This window comes from Culex pipiens, chromosome 3 (genome assembly GCF_016801865.2).
Source record: "Culex pipiens pallens isolate TS chromosome 3, TS_CPP_V2, whole genome shotgun sequence".
Classification (NCBI taxonomy): Eukaryota; Metazoa; Arthropoda; class Insecta; order Diptera; family Culicidae; genus Culex; species Culex pipiens.
The window spans coordinates 185,071,556-185,090,334 of record NC_068939.1 but is presented as its reverse complement, the minus strand read 5'-3'; the positions used below and the strand labels follow the sequence as shown (position 1 = coordinate 185,090,334).

The following is an 18,779-nucleotide window of genomic DNA, read 5'->3' as shown; positions in this document are numbered from 1 at the left end:
TGTACCTACCCATTTTTGAGTCAGCACGAAGGTGATTTTTTTGCATTAAATTTGTTTTATCCTGAAACGAGATAAACAATCGGAATCAAACCAACTGTCATCCTTTCAAAGCGTGTTCGAGGTTGGTGAAAGACGTGCGGAATAATCTTCACAGCGGGAAAACGGAAAGATGGAACCCCGGATGGAGCGTTACCTGACGACCCATTACGACGAGGAAATCAACGAGCTGCTGAGCAATCCGGACGAGCTGCTTCACGTGTCCGTCGGTGTGAGGTTCGTAACATGGCGTGGCGATTCTATGACAAAGGTTTTGAAACGCTTCTTCTCCGCACAGCTTAACCCACCTGGCCCGGAGCGAACCGCCGCTGTACGATGCATTGATGGCGTGTCCAACGCGCGAGCTGGTCAAGTGGAACCGCTCGCTGTGGCAGGCGCAGAAGAGTCTGGTTGAGGGACCAAACTTGTTTCTGGAGCCGGGGTTCAGACTCAAACACAACTGCCACGTGCGTTTTACGAGCATGCCGTCGTCGTCTTTGGAGCGGGATGGTGGTTCGAAGAAGGACAGGGTTACGTACCCGAAGCTGGATCAGCTGGGGAAGTTGGTCAAGGTGTCTGGGACCGTGATTCGGATGACGCAGGCGCCAAAGTTTGTAGAGTTTAAGCGGGAGTACGTGTGCAAGCGGTGCAAGCACGAGTTCGACGTTGAGGCGTTGTACGAGGAGAAGTACGTGTTCAACGTGCCTTGGGGGTGTCCGAATGCTAGGGAGACTGGCTGTAAGGGTGTTCCAGTGCGGAAAAATGATCAACCGGTGCCGGATTATTGTCGCAACTATCAGGAGATTCGGATTCAGGAGGTCGCTGGGAACAGCAACAATCCGGATTCGATTCAGGTTACGCTGGAGAATGATTTGGTCGACAGTTGTCAGCCGGGAGATCGGGTGAATGTTATTGGTACGGTTGAGTTGCGCTGCGGTCCTGGTATTGTGGGCAAGCAGACGGAGTTGACGATCACTTTGAATGCGAACAGCTTGACCAAGGAAGGCAACAAGATGAACACTGGGAAGGACTTTGCCGAGCATCTTTGCTTTGTACGGGCCGAGTGGCAGGGAACGGTTGATGAGATTGGAGAGCTGGCCGCGCGTGATCTGCTGGTGCAGTCGATTAGTCCGGAGATTCACGGGATGTACCCGGTGAAGCTTGCGATCGCCCTTTCGTTGGCCAGTTGTGCTCAGCGGGACCTCAGCAATACGGCGGTTACTCGTGGCCACTCACATCTGCTGCTGGTGGGAGATCCGGGTTTGGCCAAGTCCAGGTTGCTTCGGTTTGCGGCCGATGTTTCGAGTCGGTCCGTGTTTACGACCGGAATGGGATGTTCGGCGGCGGGACTTACGGCGGCTGCCGTCAAAGAAGACGGCGAGTGGCAGCTGGAGGCCGGAGCGCTGGTCATTGCCGACGGAGGAATCTGCTGCATCGACGAGTTCACCTTGATGCGAGAGGCGGACAAGGCGTCGATCCACGAGGCGATGGAGCAGCAAACGATCAGCGTGGCCAAGGCAGGAATACGATGCACCTTGGGGGCCCGATGCGCCGTCCTGGCCGCAACCAACCCGAAGATTCCGTTTTCCGTAAGTGAGCTGGAGGGAGAAAGTGCCAACCTTGGCGTGGGAGGACCACTGCTCAGTCGGTTCGATCTGGTTCTGCTGCTGCGCGATCAGTACGACCCCGACTGGTACATGGACGTCTGCGATCACATCCTGTCGCTTTCCGTGGTCGACGAGGCGAAGGACCACTTCCAGCAGATTTCCCCCGACACGTGCTGGAGCGTGGACACGCTGCAGCGGCACTTTCAAGCCATTCAGGAGATCGATCCGAAGTTCTCCGAAGGGGCGAAAACCGTTTTGAGTAAGTTTTGAACCTCACCTTGATGTTCCGATCTTACTGAATCCATTCCCCACAGACGCATACTACCTGGCCTGTCGAGCGAATCCCGCCCGAAGTCAGCATCGAACAACCCCTCGGCTACTGGAGAGTTTGCGCCGATTGGCGCAAGCCCATGCGCGTCTCCTGTTCCGAGACCAAGTAACCGCGGTCGATGCCATCACCGTGGTCCAATTGATGGAGAGCACCTACGAGATGGGAAGAATCATAAAACCGATGGACGTGATTCGGGCCAAACTACCGCTCGGACCGAGCCCCCAAGAAATCCAGGATATCCTGACGAAATTGCCCCTCGAGCATCCCGTCGAAGATATCCACGTCAATCAGGGCGATCCCACCAAACTCGAACAATTCCGAACGAAACTCGCGGAAAAAAGTCGCAAGAAAACGCCCAACAAGTGGGAAACGCTCTCCTCCCAGCGAATGGCCCAGTTTGACCAGGATGTCCTGGCCAAGCTGGAGGAAAGCGCCCGCGAGGACCCCCCACCAGCACCAGCGCCCAAATCCGCCATCGACGACCTCTACTCCAAGTACTCCTTCACGCAGTACAAAAAACAGAACGCCGCCAAAAAGGTGAAAAGAGCCGAACCGGATCGGCAACCCGTCCCGCAGGACGGCATCGACAGCGAGCAGCAGCTTAACTCGATCATGGGTGGCCTACGGGACAGCTTCGCTTCCAGTGGAACGGAAAACACGACGACGCCGGGTCGCAAGACGCAACGTGGGGAGTCGTTCCATGCGCTGCTTGACATCAGCAGCTTCCTGTCGGACGAGGAGGAGACAGCACCGGCCGAAGACCCACCGCCACCACCAACCACCCAAGACGATGACAACGTGTCCCGGTTCAAGGTGACTTTGCCGAAGAGAAAGCCAAAGCCGAGCAATCCTGTTGTGGACGAACAGCCGGCTTTCGAAGACATTGCAAGTCTGCTGGCGGACGACGACGATGACGAGTTGGGTGATGCGGTGAACGCTGCTACGCAGCAGGTCAAAGGGGTTACCCGGGAGGCTACGCCCGCGACGTCGCAGGCCCCGGCTTGTCCGGTCGGTGGAACCGAAGACGATATGGATGAGGCGTTGGCCTTTTTCGCAAACATTGATGATATTTTGAGTGCGTCGAATAAAGACTGAATTGGTTGATGCATAATTCAACTTAACGAAATTGGCCGAAATCTTTAATTTTGTATTTTTTTAAAAACAGCAATATTGCGTTGTTGGTTCGCCCATACAAGTCTCCATTTTCTTTAAATAAAAGTGCTGTGTTATGTGATAAATTTTAAATATGTATCTTTGGAACGATTTTGTGTTCAACGAAAAAACATTACAGGCTAAAAAGCAAAACCATGGTTAACAAGTGAAATTCCAAAAACTAGGTAATAATATTATTTTCCAGTTAAAACAAAAATCAATTAAAGAATCGTTATTCAATTAAAAATAAATACATACATAAGTATTAAACAATGTATTTTGAATAGTTTACAATCGATTTTGCAATTTTCAATAAAAATTTCAGTAAATAATTATTTTTATTTCCACATTAATAATTTTTTGAATATATATTTTTTTTTTCATTTTTTAAACTCAATTTCAAAAAATAAAAGTATAAATGTTCATAAATTCAACATTTGGACATAAAAATATTTAATGTTTTTCAAATTCAGCAAGAAATTTTAAATTCTAATTCTATAAATAAAATATTTTAAATTTCAAAATTTGTGAATTACAGAATTTTAAAATTTTTAAGTTAAATATTTCTTTGTAAATTACCAAATAAAAAAAAAATTAATAATGTTTTGGAAATTTTTATCTTTATTTTGGTGATTTTTAATTTTCTCAATTCGATTTTTCCAATCATTAAATTTATTTTTTTTGTTTTTTTTTAAGTTTTTTTTGAGATTGTTTATTTTTTTAAGTTATTTGCTTGCATTTTCTAAATTTTATTATTTATTTTTTTCTAGTGTTTTTTTTTTAATGGGCCAAACATAAAAAAGTACAAATTTTTATTTATTTTTTAGTTTCACGTATCCATTTTTATGAATGTTTGAAACCTAATTTTTTGTGTTGTTTTTTTTTGTAATATTAAATTTTATAAAAGATTTTGATATTTTTAGATTTTTTTTTTCAGTTTTAGGCTGGTACAAATATTTTTAAAAGTTTTTGTCACCCCCCCCTTCAAAATTGGCCCGAAAAATCAGGGGGCAAAAAAAATATTTTTGCAATAAACTTCAAAATTTCAATGAAAATTCAAGTGCAACCAGCTGAAATCAAATTAAAATACATTCTCCTGCGTTTAAAATCATTTTTAGCATGTTTGGGTTTATTAAAAAATCTTAAGATTTTTTGAACATTTTCGATGCAAAATCTTTTTTTTCGATACAATTTTTGTTTTTGTCAGATCTTAGATTTTTTGAAAACTAATGATTGCAAAACAACTGAACTAGTGTAAAATGCATTTTAAAACACTTTTTTCATTTAAATGTGAAGACTGTGGCTTGTTATTTAAATTTTTATATTTTTTTATTTTTTTGCCCCCCCCCTTGACCTCGGCCAGGGCCGAGGGACAAAAACTTTTTTAAATATTTGCATCGGCCTTATCATTTTTTCAAATCATAGAAGGACCATCTAATTACACAATTTTAATATTACGTAGTTAAATTTTTCTTTGTAAATTTCCAAATTAAATAAAATAGTAAAATTTTCATCGTTTTTTCGTTTTTCAAATTATTAAATTTTCCAAATTCATTTTTTTTCAATCTTTAAACTTTTTATTTTTTGAATTTTTAATTGATTGTTTAGTTTTGGTTTTTTGAATTTTCAAAATTTAATTTTTTTTTAATGAATTATTAAACATTTGAAAATATTGATTTTATTATTGTTTTAGTTCCATACATTTATGTTTATATTTTATGTTTTTTTAACTAAATTTCTCTTGTTGTTGTTTTCACCCATAAACCACGTGGACACGTTTTTGAAATCTCAGATCTCAGAGCCCCCCTCACCTCGTGGATAATTTCCATGCAAAACATTTTTTTTTTTTTGTATGGAGCGTAGATAATCGTTGCCCCCCCCCCCCCTTCTCACCCAACTGTCCACGTGGTTTATGGATGGTCCCTAAGTTTGATCTCCAGAAATGTAATCTAGAATTTGTTCGGAGTGCACCTTCAATATCTTTGAATGTAATCTAATTTTGAGTAATTTATTTTTGTTTAAGGATTTTGGGAATTTAATTTCTGCAATAAAAAATAATTTCAAAAACGGGATATTTGAGGGTTAGTTAACTTTGAATCTAAATTTCCCTCATTATTATTTTGCGAAAAATGCCAAATGATTTAGAAAATATTCCTATTCAAGATACAAAGTTTCAAATATTTACACGTCATTTATGAATGGACAATAACCGAAATTGAATGGTGTTTCGTACGGAGGACCAATGATGCAAAATGACTCTTAAAGGAAAGTATCAATGTTTTAGAGGGAATATTTCTTTGAAAAAAAAAGGATTTTTGTTGAACTTAAAAATATTCTCGTTTTTATTATTATTATTTTTTTCTACCACTCTAAGCCATCTCCACGTTTTCTAAGTTTGAGACGATGATATTTTTAGTACTTGATCTCCATATCATATCATCTTGGGGTGAAACTATAAAATTGTCTTATCCTTAAGAAAAGTAAAGTTAAAGAAACCTAAAGAAGTTATATAAAAAGTGATGCGATTTTTCCACCCAAAAATCACATCTCTTTGCGTGGTTCAACTTTTAAAATAATTGTATCTGTATGTTTTGACCCATGATTTCGCGCCCACAACAAAAAATTGCAGAATTTAGCGGCACGTGTGTGTGCAAATCTGTTACTATCTAAAACTCGGTGTGTGTGTGTGCTTTCCGTGTAATTTGCCGTTTTCACTTTTCGATTCTTAAAAATGATGATAAAACTGTTCTCTTTCCCATTCTTCCGATGCCGCTGCCACTTCATCGTCCCCATCGTGTATTAATTATGGCGCAAATGTGTTTGAAGTTGTTGTGTGATTGGAAATTGTTCTATTTGCTATCACGTTTACTTGCGTTTCTTGCTTGGAGAATTTTGAACTAAACTTTTCTTTATACAACACTGTACGATTTTTTTTTTGTTTAATATTAACATGAAGATAACGGGAGCTTCCGGTCCCACAGCGGCAACAGCAGCGGAACAGCGACGCGCCGACAAGCAGGGGGATGACACTTTCTTCCTAGTAAACTTTCATTTTTCGCCGGGTTGTTCCTTGACGTAGCAGTTGAGGCAGAACCTGTTCAAGATATGGTACAACTGCTCTTTTCGCTAGTATTTCCATTATCGCGCTCGATTTGCTGCAACAGCAAGTGGAATATATCGGCGACGGACTGAAAGAGGGAGGGATTCGTTTGATTGCACTGTAAAAAAATATTTTTATGCTACAAACCTCATTTTGTTTCGCAGAAGTCTCTAAAAATTGCGCCTTCCAAGATTCGGCTAATTTTCGTCCTTCCTCGGTCGAAACTGCCCGCTCCTGGTGCAAATCGGTTTTGTTCCCAACGAGGGCTACCGGAACGCTGAAACGGCACGAGCCATTAACCATGGTACTACTCAAACCTCCTCCCCCCACAACGCCAACACTCACTAGGCCTTCCCCATAACATCGAGCAGCTTCTCGTAGATAATCTGAATGACCTCGAAGGACTTTTGACTCGTGATGGAGTACACCAGCACGTACCCGTGAAAGTCCATGCTGTACTGGGCGGGAAATATGCTGTACTCATCCTGGCCGGCCGTGTCCACCAGCTTGACCTCGTAGTCGGTTGAATTGACGCGGGTTATTTTGGTGAATGCTGTTGGAGAGGAGCGAAAAGGGAATGATGATTCATCAAACGTGGAGAGGGGATTGGCGCCACTTGCACACAGCCGTCGAGGGTGGTCGCAAATCGATGATAAGGATCACCCTTTTCTAGCTAGCTGCTGTCGCGTCGCAATAACATAAAAAGCGGGTGTTGGTACTAGAGACAATTACGAACGCGCAATTATGATGAACAACCTTTTTTTTCGCTTGTGCGAACGTTTGATTATTCCAGGAAGAATCGTTAGCTGATAATAAGCAATTCAGTGTGTGAGATTAGAGTATTGATAAAAATAACTGTTTTGTTTGGAGCTAATCGGAGAATATTTAACACAAAACAAAAAAATATTAAATACACTGTCTATAATATCAAAATTATTGCTGGAGTTGTTTTTGTAAAGGTCTAATAAGCTATTGTGTTTCATATGTTTAATAGGACCTAATCAAAAAAGTCTAGATTTGCAATTATTAATATTTTGTTGTTTTTCTAATACATATCTTGTAAATTGATTAGGTTTTGTTGAAATATGTTCTTAAACAAGCTCATTAAAATTAATTGTTAATTTTAATAAATATTTAGCAATTGAACATAGGATTTTCAGAAAAAAAACGGCCCCTATTCGCATAAATGTCTCACATGCAAAAGCAACAAAGTGAAAAAAAAAACGCAAGGCAGGTTTTTCCCATACATAAGGCTACGTTTTAAGTTTTTGTGAAAAACTGGATTTCCTCTGGTTTTGTAGAATAAAAGTACTAAATATTTTTAGCCTTTAAAAAAGTTTTCCCATACAATTTTGAGAACTGGTCATTCAAAATGGGTAAGTAAATGTGTGAAATTCGGTATCCTGAGAAGAAATTTTCTGATCGATTTGGTTTCTTCCGGCAAAGTAATAACTTATGATCAGGACTTTTCAGAAATAAATTAACTTTAACTTTTTATGACTAAAAGTGGATTTCCCCAAAAAAAAAATATATGTTTTAGGGGATATCTTTTGGCCCACAGTGGTTTGGGAGATATAAATTTTTGAAAAAAATGTGTTTTTTTAATATTGAAGAACTGGAAAAATAATAATATTATTATTGATTTAAAAGAAAAAAAAATAACCGAGCCACGTAGCCCATTGGTAACGCTTCCGCCTCGTAACCGGTAGATCGGGGTTCAAATCCCGGCTCGGACCAACACAACTGGTGATCTTTTCCCTTCTGGAATCGATTGCATAGTAAAGGGAAGGTAGTGTATCGTCACAAACTGGACCTTATCAAGACACCTTAGGAAGACAACCTATGGAATGTTAACATTAAACTTAACATGTTAACATTAAGTTGATTAATGAACTGTCACTGAATCCGCTTTGTAAATGCCGGCCCCGATACTCATCACGGGTGTTCCCCTCAGGAACAGGGAAAGATTTACTTTAATTTTTGAAAAGAAAAATCAAACATTTAATTTATCAATTAAAAAAAAAACTACATCCGACAAAGTACTATTGACGAGCTGAGAAAATAATATAATTTAGTATCTGAGATACAGCCTCACAGAAAATTTATGAAAATGAATTTATCTAGGTTTCACCTAATTTTCAATTTTCAACTGAAGATGTCTCGGAAACTATTGGTCCGAATTTCAATGCTAAAAAATTTTAACTTCTGCGAAATTGTCTGATCCTTTCAACAAAAATATTAATATATATATATATATATATATATATATATATATATATATATATATATATATATATATATATATATATATATACAAGCCTTACCCGACAAACTTCGTTCTGCCTTTTTTCGTTTGTTGACGTTTTTAACTTTTTTGCTTATTCAGCCTCCTGTGATCAAAATTTGATTTTACGTAACTTTTTCCATACAATTTGCCGATGCTCCGGAATCGGTTCCAGAGTGGCCAAAGTTGTAACTTTTTGGCGTAAGAACCTTCCTCGGACTTAAACGAACCCAACGCAACAAAGAGCACCTCGATCCGACATTCCGTATTGAATTGATTCGCGTTCGAACAAAACCGTCGAAATTTTTTATATATATAGATATATATATATATATATATATATATATATATATATATATATATATATATATATATATATATATATATATATATATATATATATTATATATATATATATATATATATATATATATATATATATATATATATATATATATATATATATATATATATAAAATTTGGTCTACAATATAAAAAAAGGAAAATTATCTATTTTAAGACCAAATAATAATAATAATAAGCTTGATTTCAACATCTTGAAATTATTTTTATTTCGCAAAAGTTTCAATTTTTAACATTGAAAATTGGTCCAATAATTTCTGAGATATCGTTAGTTGAAAATTACAGGCTAACTTAGAAAAAAACATGGATCCGAATTCTTTGTGAGGCTGTATCTCAGAAACTGTTTGGACGATTTCAAAGTTCTATAAAGAAATTTATAGGAAACAAGCCTTACACGACAAACTTCGTTTCTGTTTTTTTTTTTTGTTATTGAACTGATTCGCGTTCGAACAAAACCGTCGAAATTTTATATATATATAGATTTACTCAGCTCTTCAAAAAAAAAAAAAAATTCGGATGTGCTTTTCTGTCAAAAAGTATTTTAAAAATGAAAAAAAAATGAAAATAAATACCCAAAATGACTTTAAGTACTTTACGAGAGCAAATTTGACTTATTGCTTTAAAACATGATTTGGCATCCGATTGCTTGCCTTGAGAAAAATGTCTTACCATCTATATTTATTTATGCCAATGGTCGTAGCGCTTGCTTAGGGCGACTCCCAGACCTTTACCTTTCACAACTACCAACTCCACGCGACGCTTATTATATGTTCTGCCTGTTTTGTTCTGGAAGAAATGGTTTTGATTCCCTTTAATCAATTTGTAAATAACCTTGGCTGGATAATCATCATAAATACATGACGAAATCCAGGCTGCAACTCGCTAAGATCACCATCTCCATGCGAATGCGAAAAAATGATTTTTAGTATTTTTTTGCTGTCCAAATTTTTGATATTATCCAAAAAAAAAACAAGTATATCCTAAACCAGAATTTGCACCATCACGCACTATGGCTCAAATGATGTTTTTTAGTAAAAAATTTCGAAAATAAAAAAAAACGTATTTGGGAATTCAACTTTAAGCGATAAAAAGTTAAATAAAAACAGTACTAAATCCACCTTTAGGTAACCGGCGCCTTCCCATATTAAATATTTATACTTTATATAGTAAATTCCTCTTAAATCTTTGAATGTTCTGTCTAATTTACTTCACTACTCATAACTTTTGATAAAGTAGCCAGATCTTCAATTTCTCTGGCTCATCGGAGAGGTTTTTGATGGCCCATCCAACGATGGCTCACATGTTAGCTCCGGAAGACGTTTTCATCAAAATTTCTGAGATCCGGCCTCAAAAAAGTGTATAAACATCACTTAAGTGCTTATAACTGATTTATAAATGATTTTATAACCTTCCCTCATTGAGGTGAGGAAGGCAAAAATCGGTAAATAATTTTTCAATGTACGTATTTTTTTTTCGAAAAGTCCTCATCATAACATATTTATAACTCTGCCGAAGAATCGATCGAATCGATGTAGGATTACACAACATGAATTTACACCGTGCGACCCCTCGTCGAACAAAGAAGCTTCGAGAGAAAAAGAGATCAGGCAGTCTGATCCGAACCACACAACGTGTAACAAGTACTCGAAATAAACTTAATGTAAAACCGTTCTTCTGTGCTTTTACTTCGTGGTTCCGTTGGCCATTCGGTGACACGTTCCGGACATCACAATCAGAAAATCCCTTCTCAAGACATAGATTTTGGAATATTTGCATATTTCGATATATTTCGAATTTATGGAAATCCCCCAAATTTGTAAGCCCCTAAATGGCTTTGGAATCGATAGTGTCAAAAATCAAAAAATGGAATTAAAGGTCGATTTGCGAAAACGTAAAGAATTGCTCTATAAGAGATTAGAAATAATAATCTGTTTAAAAAATATAAATAAATTATTAGGACAAAACATGCTTCCGAGACAGTTCCATCTTACATTGGAAAATTCGTCAATTCTAAATGAATTGAAGTTTTTTTTTTTGCCGGAAGCTACTAGTTTTGGGGAAAATTACTTTCGGAACCGTCGTTGTTTAAGAGCGAGTCCACGAGCAAAGCAAACCCAATTCGCATCGACCTCACCAATCTGCCTGAAATTTTCAAAGGTTGTTTGTACATATAAAACTAGCATCTGGCCAAAATATGAGCACTCTAGGTGAACGGGAAGTGGGGCAAATCGGGACACAAAGTTTAAAGGTACAAAAACGTCAAAAATCTTAAAAAGGCTGTAACTTGGGCAAACCTCAATTAAATTTCAAAATTTAAAATGCATCTAAAAGGGCTTTTATTTTTTAAAGGGTTTAAATAGATGAAAATAAACATTTTATGCATGTTTCTATTGTGAAATTGTCTCAGGAACACGAATATGATAAAATTATCACCAGAAAATGGGATCTAAGGGGTCCCCGATCAAAAATTTACAACAAAAAAAGTCTCAGATGGTAGTCCCAGATGTCCCCTACAAGCTGCAGGTCGAACCGAGTTGATATCTGGATGGAACACTTTTTTATTTGAGTTTGAAAATTATGCTATTTTTTCACTAAAATGCCAATAACTCGCTTTAGATTCAATCAATTGGCAAGCTTTTCCCTTCATTTTGTTGGATTTTTCAAACCCTTTTAGATGCATTTTGAATTTTGAAATTTAATTTAAAAATTCAAACTTTGTGTTCCGATTTGCCCCACTTCCCGTTGACCTAGACCTAGAGTGCTCATATTTTGGCCAGATGCTAGTTTTATATGTACAAACAACCCCTGAAAATTTCAGGTAGATTGGTGCGGTCCAAACGACGTCCCATACAAAGGGGTATGCCCTGTTCGTGGACTCGCTCTTAATTATTTAGGGAATCTTCGATCATGTACAACAAATTTTAATATCTGAACATTTTCTGGAAAGCTACAGCCACTCACAAAATATATATTGTTTTGTTTTATGCATTTATTTCTAGATACGTATTTTTTAATAAAATACTGATTTTGGGCGTACGTTAATTTTGAGCAGCACAATTATGGAAAAGTATAGGATGACTTTTTTTCTCGTTATTAAAAGAATCTAGGTCAAATAACTGTAGGATTAAAATAAGAAACACTTCCGTGACGATCACGTACTGCTCTTAAGACGAGATGACTATTGCAAACACAAAACAACACTTACTGTTCTCGATGGTGGGATCGTACGAGTCCACAAATTGTCCTTCCACGAATTGAATACTGAGCGATGACTTTCCTGGTGAGGAAGAGAAAAGGGAAAGAGGCAGGGATGAGCCACATTGGTGATCAACAATCGCGTTTTTTTCCCATCTTCTGCCAGGTGTGTTCCGTTCCAATTAGCACCTGCTGGCCCGGCAGCCACACAGCCTCCTCGGGAACACACCACGGTCACCGACGGATTGACGGAGACAACTTGAATGTGGATGTTGTGTTGCTTATCGCTTCGTCTCTTCCCTTCCGACGATGAGCCCAATTTTTGGCCAATGCTTGAAGCTGCTGATAAGGAGGGCGCCAGCAGCTGCGCGATTGTGTGTGGAGTGGGATTTGCAACAGGCAACAAAGGGAATCTTTTCGCGGGGAGCACTCATTGCGTGCGTGTTTTTATTATTTTCAGCATCGCAATTGGAACCAGTTTTTTTTTGCGGGTGGACAACTCGTACCTACGGATCGGTAGCCCATCATGGCAATGTTACGCTCCTTGGCTGGCATCTTCGGGTCCGCTTACCGCGCAGCTTAACAATGGGGGGATATAATCGATTCTTCGCAAACAAAAACAGTGCCGACGTAATTCCGGATTAACTCGGCCAATATCCCACAAGCAAATCGTAGTATTCACAGCGAAAAAAAGAACGATGTGATGACGGAGGAGCAGCTGTCAGACGCAGCGACAGTTCGCGTGTTCAGGGCCACTACGCAAAAAAGGGAGCAATCCGAAAATCACAGGCCGGAACGTGCGCACCTCACTGGGACATCGAAAGCGAACGGGTCCAAAACATTGGATAAACGACGCGACGCGCGATGCTTGCACAATCGAAGCAAATTTAACAATCGAAATTTGCTTGCGCGAGGGAAGAAGGAACCATCAGCACAATTTCACTGCAGGTTTGTTGTCTTTGAACTGAAGAATAATTTGACATTCAGTTGGACGATCACAAACACAGCCAGAAGCACGCGATCGGAAACACACGCACACATGCGAGTTCTTTTCATGTGTCAAAATTATGTCATTTGACGGATAAGTACAGACTTATTTTAAATTACATATTTTGCGGTTATACCTATTCAGAGGGCTTTTGTTAATTTGATTTGGTTAACCGCGGTGGATTTTCTTGAAATATTTCGAACTGTCAAAAATCCACCAAAGGATCTACCGGTGGATATTTTTCTACCACAGTTTTTTGTGTGATCAATGTGGTAGATGTTTTGGTGGATTTTTGACAGTTCGAATTATTTCAAGAAAATCCACCGCGATTAACCAAATCAAATTAACAAAAGCCCTCAGATCTTTTTAAAAAACCTAAATACACTCAAACCCCGATGGTTTGACACCAACTGTTGTCAAACGAACGGGGTCACTTTTTAGTTTGACACCCCTTTTACACGGAGTTCACACACACTATCAAACGTTTGTATTGATAGTGTGCGTGAGCGCCGTGTAAAAGTGACAGTTCGTCTCTTTTTAGTTTGACTTTGACCAACCAACGGGGTACAAACTAAAAATGTGTCAAACGAAAAAGTGACCAACCACCGGGGGTTGAGTGTATTCAAAAATCGAAGATTTTTTTTAATTTAAAAAAAAAATCGAAGATAAAATCCCATTTTTACTGATTTTTTAAACTCTATGTTTTCACATAATTTCAGAAGAAATAGTAACAAAAAAAAGGATCTTTTTTGACATACAGTAGTTGTTCGGTGACTGGGCTGAGAACATAGCCCAGTCACCGAATGCTGTTCGCTAACTGGGCTGAACGAAAAATAACGAGGGGACTACCGATGCATAATATTTTTTTTTGATGAAATATAAAAATAAAAGTTACTCAAAGTTTTTTTTTTATTTGTTGAACATGATTTTTACATCCATTAACCCCTCGGTGATTTCGGTTTGTTTTGGTTTTTTGACGTTTGTCTGCTTTTTAACTGGGCTACGGCCCAGTTATCGAGCGCCCAGTTAAAAAACAGCCCAGTTAAACAACGCCCAGTTACCGAACAACTACTGTATATCTATTTCGTGACTAACAACTTTTACAATTTCTTTAAAATTTAAAATGTTAGATTTTTTGTCTTTTTTTAATTGAAATATTTGAACTAAAGAGGTTTGGAATTGAGTCCTAAAATGAAGCCTAAATTTGTATTATTATTGTTTTGTTATTTTTCTGAGTACAACGACCCTTTGTACGACTGCGAAGGCTTTAAAATGGATTTTTAAATCAATTAAAAAAAATAACTTTGCGGCAGAACTCTTAACAGACCTATCCTTTTAAAATGTGTATAGGGCTTTAGGACATCGTTTGGGACCCTATTAAGAATTTTAAAATTTAAGAATTCTAGAATTTTAGAAATATAGAATTTTGAAATTTTAGAGAGCTAATTGTGGCGCTATAACCACGGAAAACAGTGTCCAGGGCATTCGTGGAAATACAATGTCCCATCCCAGAGAGTCCCGGAGTACCAAACCTTCTTATCATGGTGCTCCCAACGAATACAACCAAATCTCAGAGCGTATGGTGGTGTGTCCCCACGCTTCTTCCTCCCCTGTCGATTCAGAATTGTGTTGTTGTTCGAACACTCTGTGCTCAAACCCAACCCATTTACGAGTCATCTCTGCGATACGGCTTTACGCAGTAGGCCTGGTCGCTTAAACGCGTGTGATGTTTCAATGCATTCTAATGTTAATAAATGACAAGAAGAGTGCTAGGCGTCATCTAACCAAAGGCACTCTCCAGGATCCCTTCAAAAGATTGGCTGCGCTAGGGTCTGATTTGATTAGATTTGATTAGATTAGATTATAGAATTTTGAAATTTGAGAACTTTTAGATTTTTTTTTAATTTTTGGGATTATTAGAATTTTTTTTTTGTAATTTTTGTATTTTTTGTAATTTTTGTATTTTTTGTATTTTTTGTATTTTTTGTATTTTTTGTAATTTTTGTAATTTTTGTAATTTTTGTAATTTTTGTAATTTTTGTAATTTTTGTAATTTTTGTAATTTTTGTAATTTTTGTAATTTTTGTAATTTTTGTAATTTTTGTAATTTTTGTAATTTTTGTAATTTTTGTAATTTTTGTAATTTTTGTAATTTTTGTAATTTTTGTAATTTTTGTAATTTTTGTAATTTTTGTAATTTTTGTAATTTTTGTAATTTTTGTAATTTTTGTAATTTTTGTAATTTTTGTAATTTTTGTAATTTTTGTAATTTTTGTAATTTTTGTAATTTCTGTAATTTTTGTAATTTTTATAATTTTTGTAATTTAAGTAATTTTTGTAAATTTTGTAATTTTTGTAATTTTTGTAATTTTTTAATTTTTGTAATTTTTGTAATTTTTGTATTTTTTGAATTTTTTGTAATTTTTGTAATTTTTGTAATTTTTGTAATTTTTGTAATTTTTGTATTTTTTGTAGTTTTTGTAATTTTTGTAATTTTTGTAATTTTTATAATTTTTGTAATTTTTGTAATTTTTATAATTTTAGTAATTTTAGTAATTTTAGTAATTTTTGTAATTTTAGTAATTTTTGTAATTTTTGTAATTTTTGTAATTTTTGTAATTTTTGTAATTTTTGTAATTTTTGTAATTTTTGTAATTTTTGTAATTTTTGTAATTTTTGTAATTTTTGTAATTTTTATAATTTTTGTAATTTTAGTAATTTTTGTAAATTTTGTAATTTTTGTAATTTTTGTAATTTTTGTAATTTTTGTAATTTTTGTAATTTTTGTAATTTTTGTAATTTTTGTAATTTTTGTAATTTTTGTAATTTTTGTAATTTTTGTAATTTTTGTAATTTTTGTAATTTTTGTAATTTTTGTAATTTTTGTAATTTTTGTAATTTTTGTAATTTTTGTAATTTTTGTAATTTTTGTAATTTTTGTAATTTTTGTAATTTTTGTAATTTTTGTAATTTTTGTAATTTATATTTATATTTATTATAGAGTTATTTACGTGCGCATGTATTGCGTGTACGTACACGAAAAAGATTGAGGTTAAATTTTGTCCGGCTAGCAAAATCAAATGATGCGCTAGTGTGTGTACGCGAAACGTCATAAAGCTCTATTATTGTATCACGTCAAATGACAGTTCAGAGATCAACCAAACTTGTTTTTACAGATATCCTGAACGGAACACACAGAACCGGCAACCATGCCCCAAACTGACATAACCTCTTCGCTCTCTCCAAGGTCGCTCTCTCGCGATTTTTCCCCCGTCATCTCTCGTTGAATTCTCTTTTCGTGAGTCCGAGTACAGAACGTTGTCAGCTCGAGTGTGGTGGCCACGGCACGGTTTTTCGATTCAATCCCAATCCTTCAACAATCCTTCCGGGAAAAGTTTCAATTCAATTGAAAAAGCTAAAAAATGTTCGCTCGTACCTTGAAGTCCGTTGCCGCCCAGGGCGCTAAGAACTTCTCCACCAGCGGCCAGGTTAGTAGATTGTGGGTTAGATTGACCGGATTTGGTTTTATTTGATTTTTTTTTGCAATGGTTTACGTAACCCGTTTGCCCGGCTATTTCAGAACAATGTGAAGGTTGCCGTTTGCGGCGCTTCCGGTGGCATTGGCCAGCCGCTTTCGCTGCTGCTCAAGAACAGCCCGCTGGTGACGGAACTGTCCCTGTACGACATTGTCCACACGCCCGGAGTCGCCGCCGATCTGTCCCACATCGAAACCCGTTCCAAGGTCACCGGCTACAACGGACCGGAAAACCTGGAGAAGGCCCTGGCCGGTGCCGACATTGTCATCATTCCGGCCGGCGTTCCGCGCAAGCCGGGCATGACCCGCGACGATCTGTTCAACACGAACGCCTCGATCGTGCGCGATTTGGCCGCCGGATGTGCCAAGGCGTGCCCCAAGGCGCTGATCGGAATCATCTCGAACCCGGTCAACTCGACGGTGCCGATTGCCTGCGACACCTTGGCCAAGGTAAGCCTCGAATTGTAATATGCGCTTTGCTGGTCGATTTTTTGTCCATCGTGATGAGTTTATAATTATCACCAGCGCTTTCAAAGTCATTCAACCTTAGCTCTTGCTTGCTTCTCAGTGCAGCGATTTTGTTTTTCATTTCAACTTGCTTATCAATATCATTTAGCCCTTGATTCAAGACATTGTTTATCTCGCTCTAGATTTCTAGCTTAGATTTCATTTGCCTTGAAATTTATTGATCTCAAATTCTTTCCAGGCCGGAGTCCTGGACCCGAAGCGCGTGTTCGGCGTGTCCACGCTGGACATTGTCCGTGCCAACGCCTTCATCGGTGAAGCCTCCGGAGTCGACCCGCAGAAGGTCAACATTCCGGTCATCGGTGGCCACTCGGGTGTGACCATCATCCCGGTGCTGTCCCAGGCCACGCCGTCGGTCAGCTTCCCCCAGGACAAGATTGCCGCGCTGACGGAACGCATCCAGGAGGCCGGTACGGAGGTCGTCAAGGCCAAGGCCGGTGCCGGTTCGGCCACGCTGTCGATGGCCTACGCCGGAGCTCGTTTCGCGCTTGCCCTGGCCCGCGCCATGAACGGCGAAAAGAACGTGATCGAGTGCGCGTACGTCCGCTCCGATGTGACCGAGGCCACTTACTTCTCCACGCCGCTGCTGCTGGGCAAGAACGGACTCGAGAAGAACCTGGGACTGCCCAAGCTGAACGCCTACGAGCAAGAGCTGCTGAAGAAGGCCATTCCGGAGCTGAAGAAGAACATCCAGAAGGGCGAGGAGTTTGTCAAGAAGAACTAAGTGAACAACAACAACAAAAAAGTGATTCTAGATCAAGATGAAAAGATGTTTGTAACTAACCATTGAAAAGAACTTTCAAGTACAAGATTTAGCGCATTTGGCACGATACAGCACTACCATCCTTTTTAATTTAAGCTCATTCAGATGACTCTCTTCCTTAGGAACAATCAGCCAGAATCACAAACACAGTCACGAATAACGACCAATCAAATACCAAACGAATTGTTCATACAAAACAAAAAATTAAGTGAAATTTAAGTTATTAACCACAGTTTTCTCTTCCGTAGAGGTAAAAAGTCAGGTAATTCAACAATAAATAAAAACCAATGTGAAGGAAAAACTGAACTGTTTTCATTTACACAAAAGAACTTTATCCCAAACTGGCTTGCGTTAAGTTATTGCGTTTTTAGTTGTCTTTAAAGTTGAAAAGAAGAAGACTCAAGAAATTCATGAACAAACATATCCAACATCCAAATTATTGAGTCTTTTCTTAAATTCGTGTAGTACCTATGTTTTATTATAAATATTCGTGAAAACATAAAATTACAGAGATTAATCCCATGCATTTTTATAGGATCTTTTAAACAAAACTTTGGAATTCAAGAATAAATTTCAAATATTTTAAACAAAAAGTATTACGTAACGACAAATTTCAAATAATTCCTGAAATTGTTTATATTAAGGCCAGCAAAAAAGCGCACCGAAAAGTTCTAAAAGTTCAAAACATTGAAAAAACCAATCTTTAAAAATCAAACAAATCTGAAAATTCTTGGAAAAAAATAAAAATTTAATTCTCAAAATAAAAAAAAACTCAAGATTCTAGAGGTTCAGAGAGATTTAAAAAATTCCACAAGATTAAAAAAATCTAAACATTTACAGAAAACAAAAGTTTTATTTATAATTCTGAAAATCAAAAATCTTAAAATTAAAAAAAACAGA

At 37.6% G+C, this 18,779-nt stretch overlaps 3 protein-coding genes across 3 annotated transcripts; 2 read left to right on the top strand and 1 right to left on the bottom strand.

Annotated features, from left to right (window-relative positions):
- The first annotated feature begins 86 nt into the window (after positions 1 to 86).
- Positions 87 to 3,180, top strand: LOC120414367 (DNA helicase MCM9-like). The gene is made up of 3 exons (XM_039575534.2): positions 87 to 273; positions 335 to 1,902; positions 1,958 to 3,180. Exons 1-3 carry the CDS (start codon positions 170 to 172, stop codon positions 3,067 to 3,069), a joined length of 2,784 nt encoding a protein of 927 aa, XP_039431468.1. The 5' UTR covers positions 87 to 169; the 3' UTR covers positions 3,070 to 3,180.
- A 2,625-nt stretch (positions 3,181 to 5,805) lies between these two features.
- LOC120414330 (GTP-binding protein Rheb homolog) lies at positions 5,806 to 13,035 on the bottom strand. Its single transcript, XM_039575470.2, has 5 exons — positions 12,575 to 13,035; positions 12,079 to 12,150; positions 6,572 to 6,779; positions 6,374 to 6,503; positions 5,806 to 6,314 (listed from the first exon to the last, which is right to left on the bottom strand). Exons 1-5 carry the CDS (start codon positions 12,621 to 12,623, stop codon positions 6,225 to 6,227), a joined length of 549 nt encoding a protein of 182 aa, XP_039431404.1. The 5' UTR covers positions 12,624 to 13,035; the 3' UTR covers positions 5,806 to 6,224.
- A 3,319-nt stretch (positions 13,036 to 16,354) lies between these two features.
- Positions 16,355 to 18,180, top strand: LOC120414329 (malate dehydrogenase, mitochondrial). Its single transcript, XM_039575469.2, has 3 exons — positions 16,355 to 16,544; positions 16,637 to 17,041; positions 17,298 to 18,180. Exons 1-3 carry the CDS (start codon positions 16,479 to 16,481, stop codon positions 17,838 to 17,840), a joined length of 1,014 nt encoding a protein of 337 aa, XP_039431403.1. The 5' UTR covers positions 16,355 to 16,478; the 3' UTR covers positions 17,841 to 18,180.
- The last annotated feature ends 599 nt before the right edge of the window (positions 18,181 to 18,779 follow it).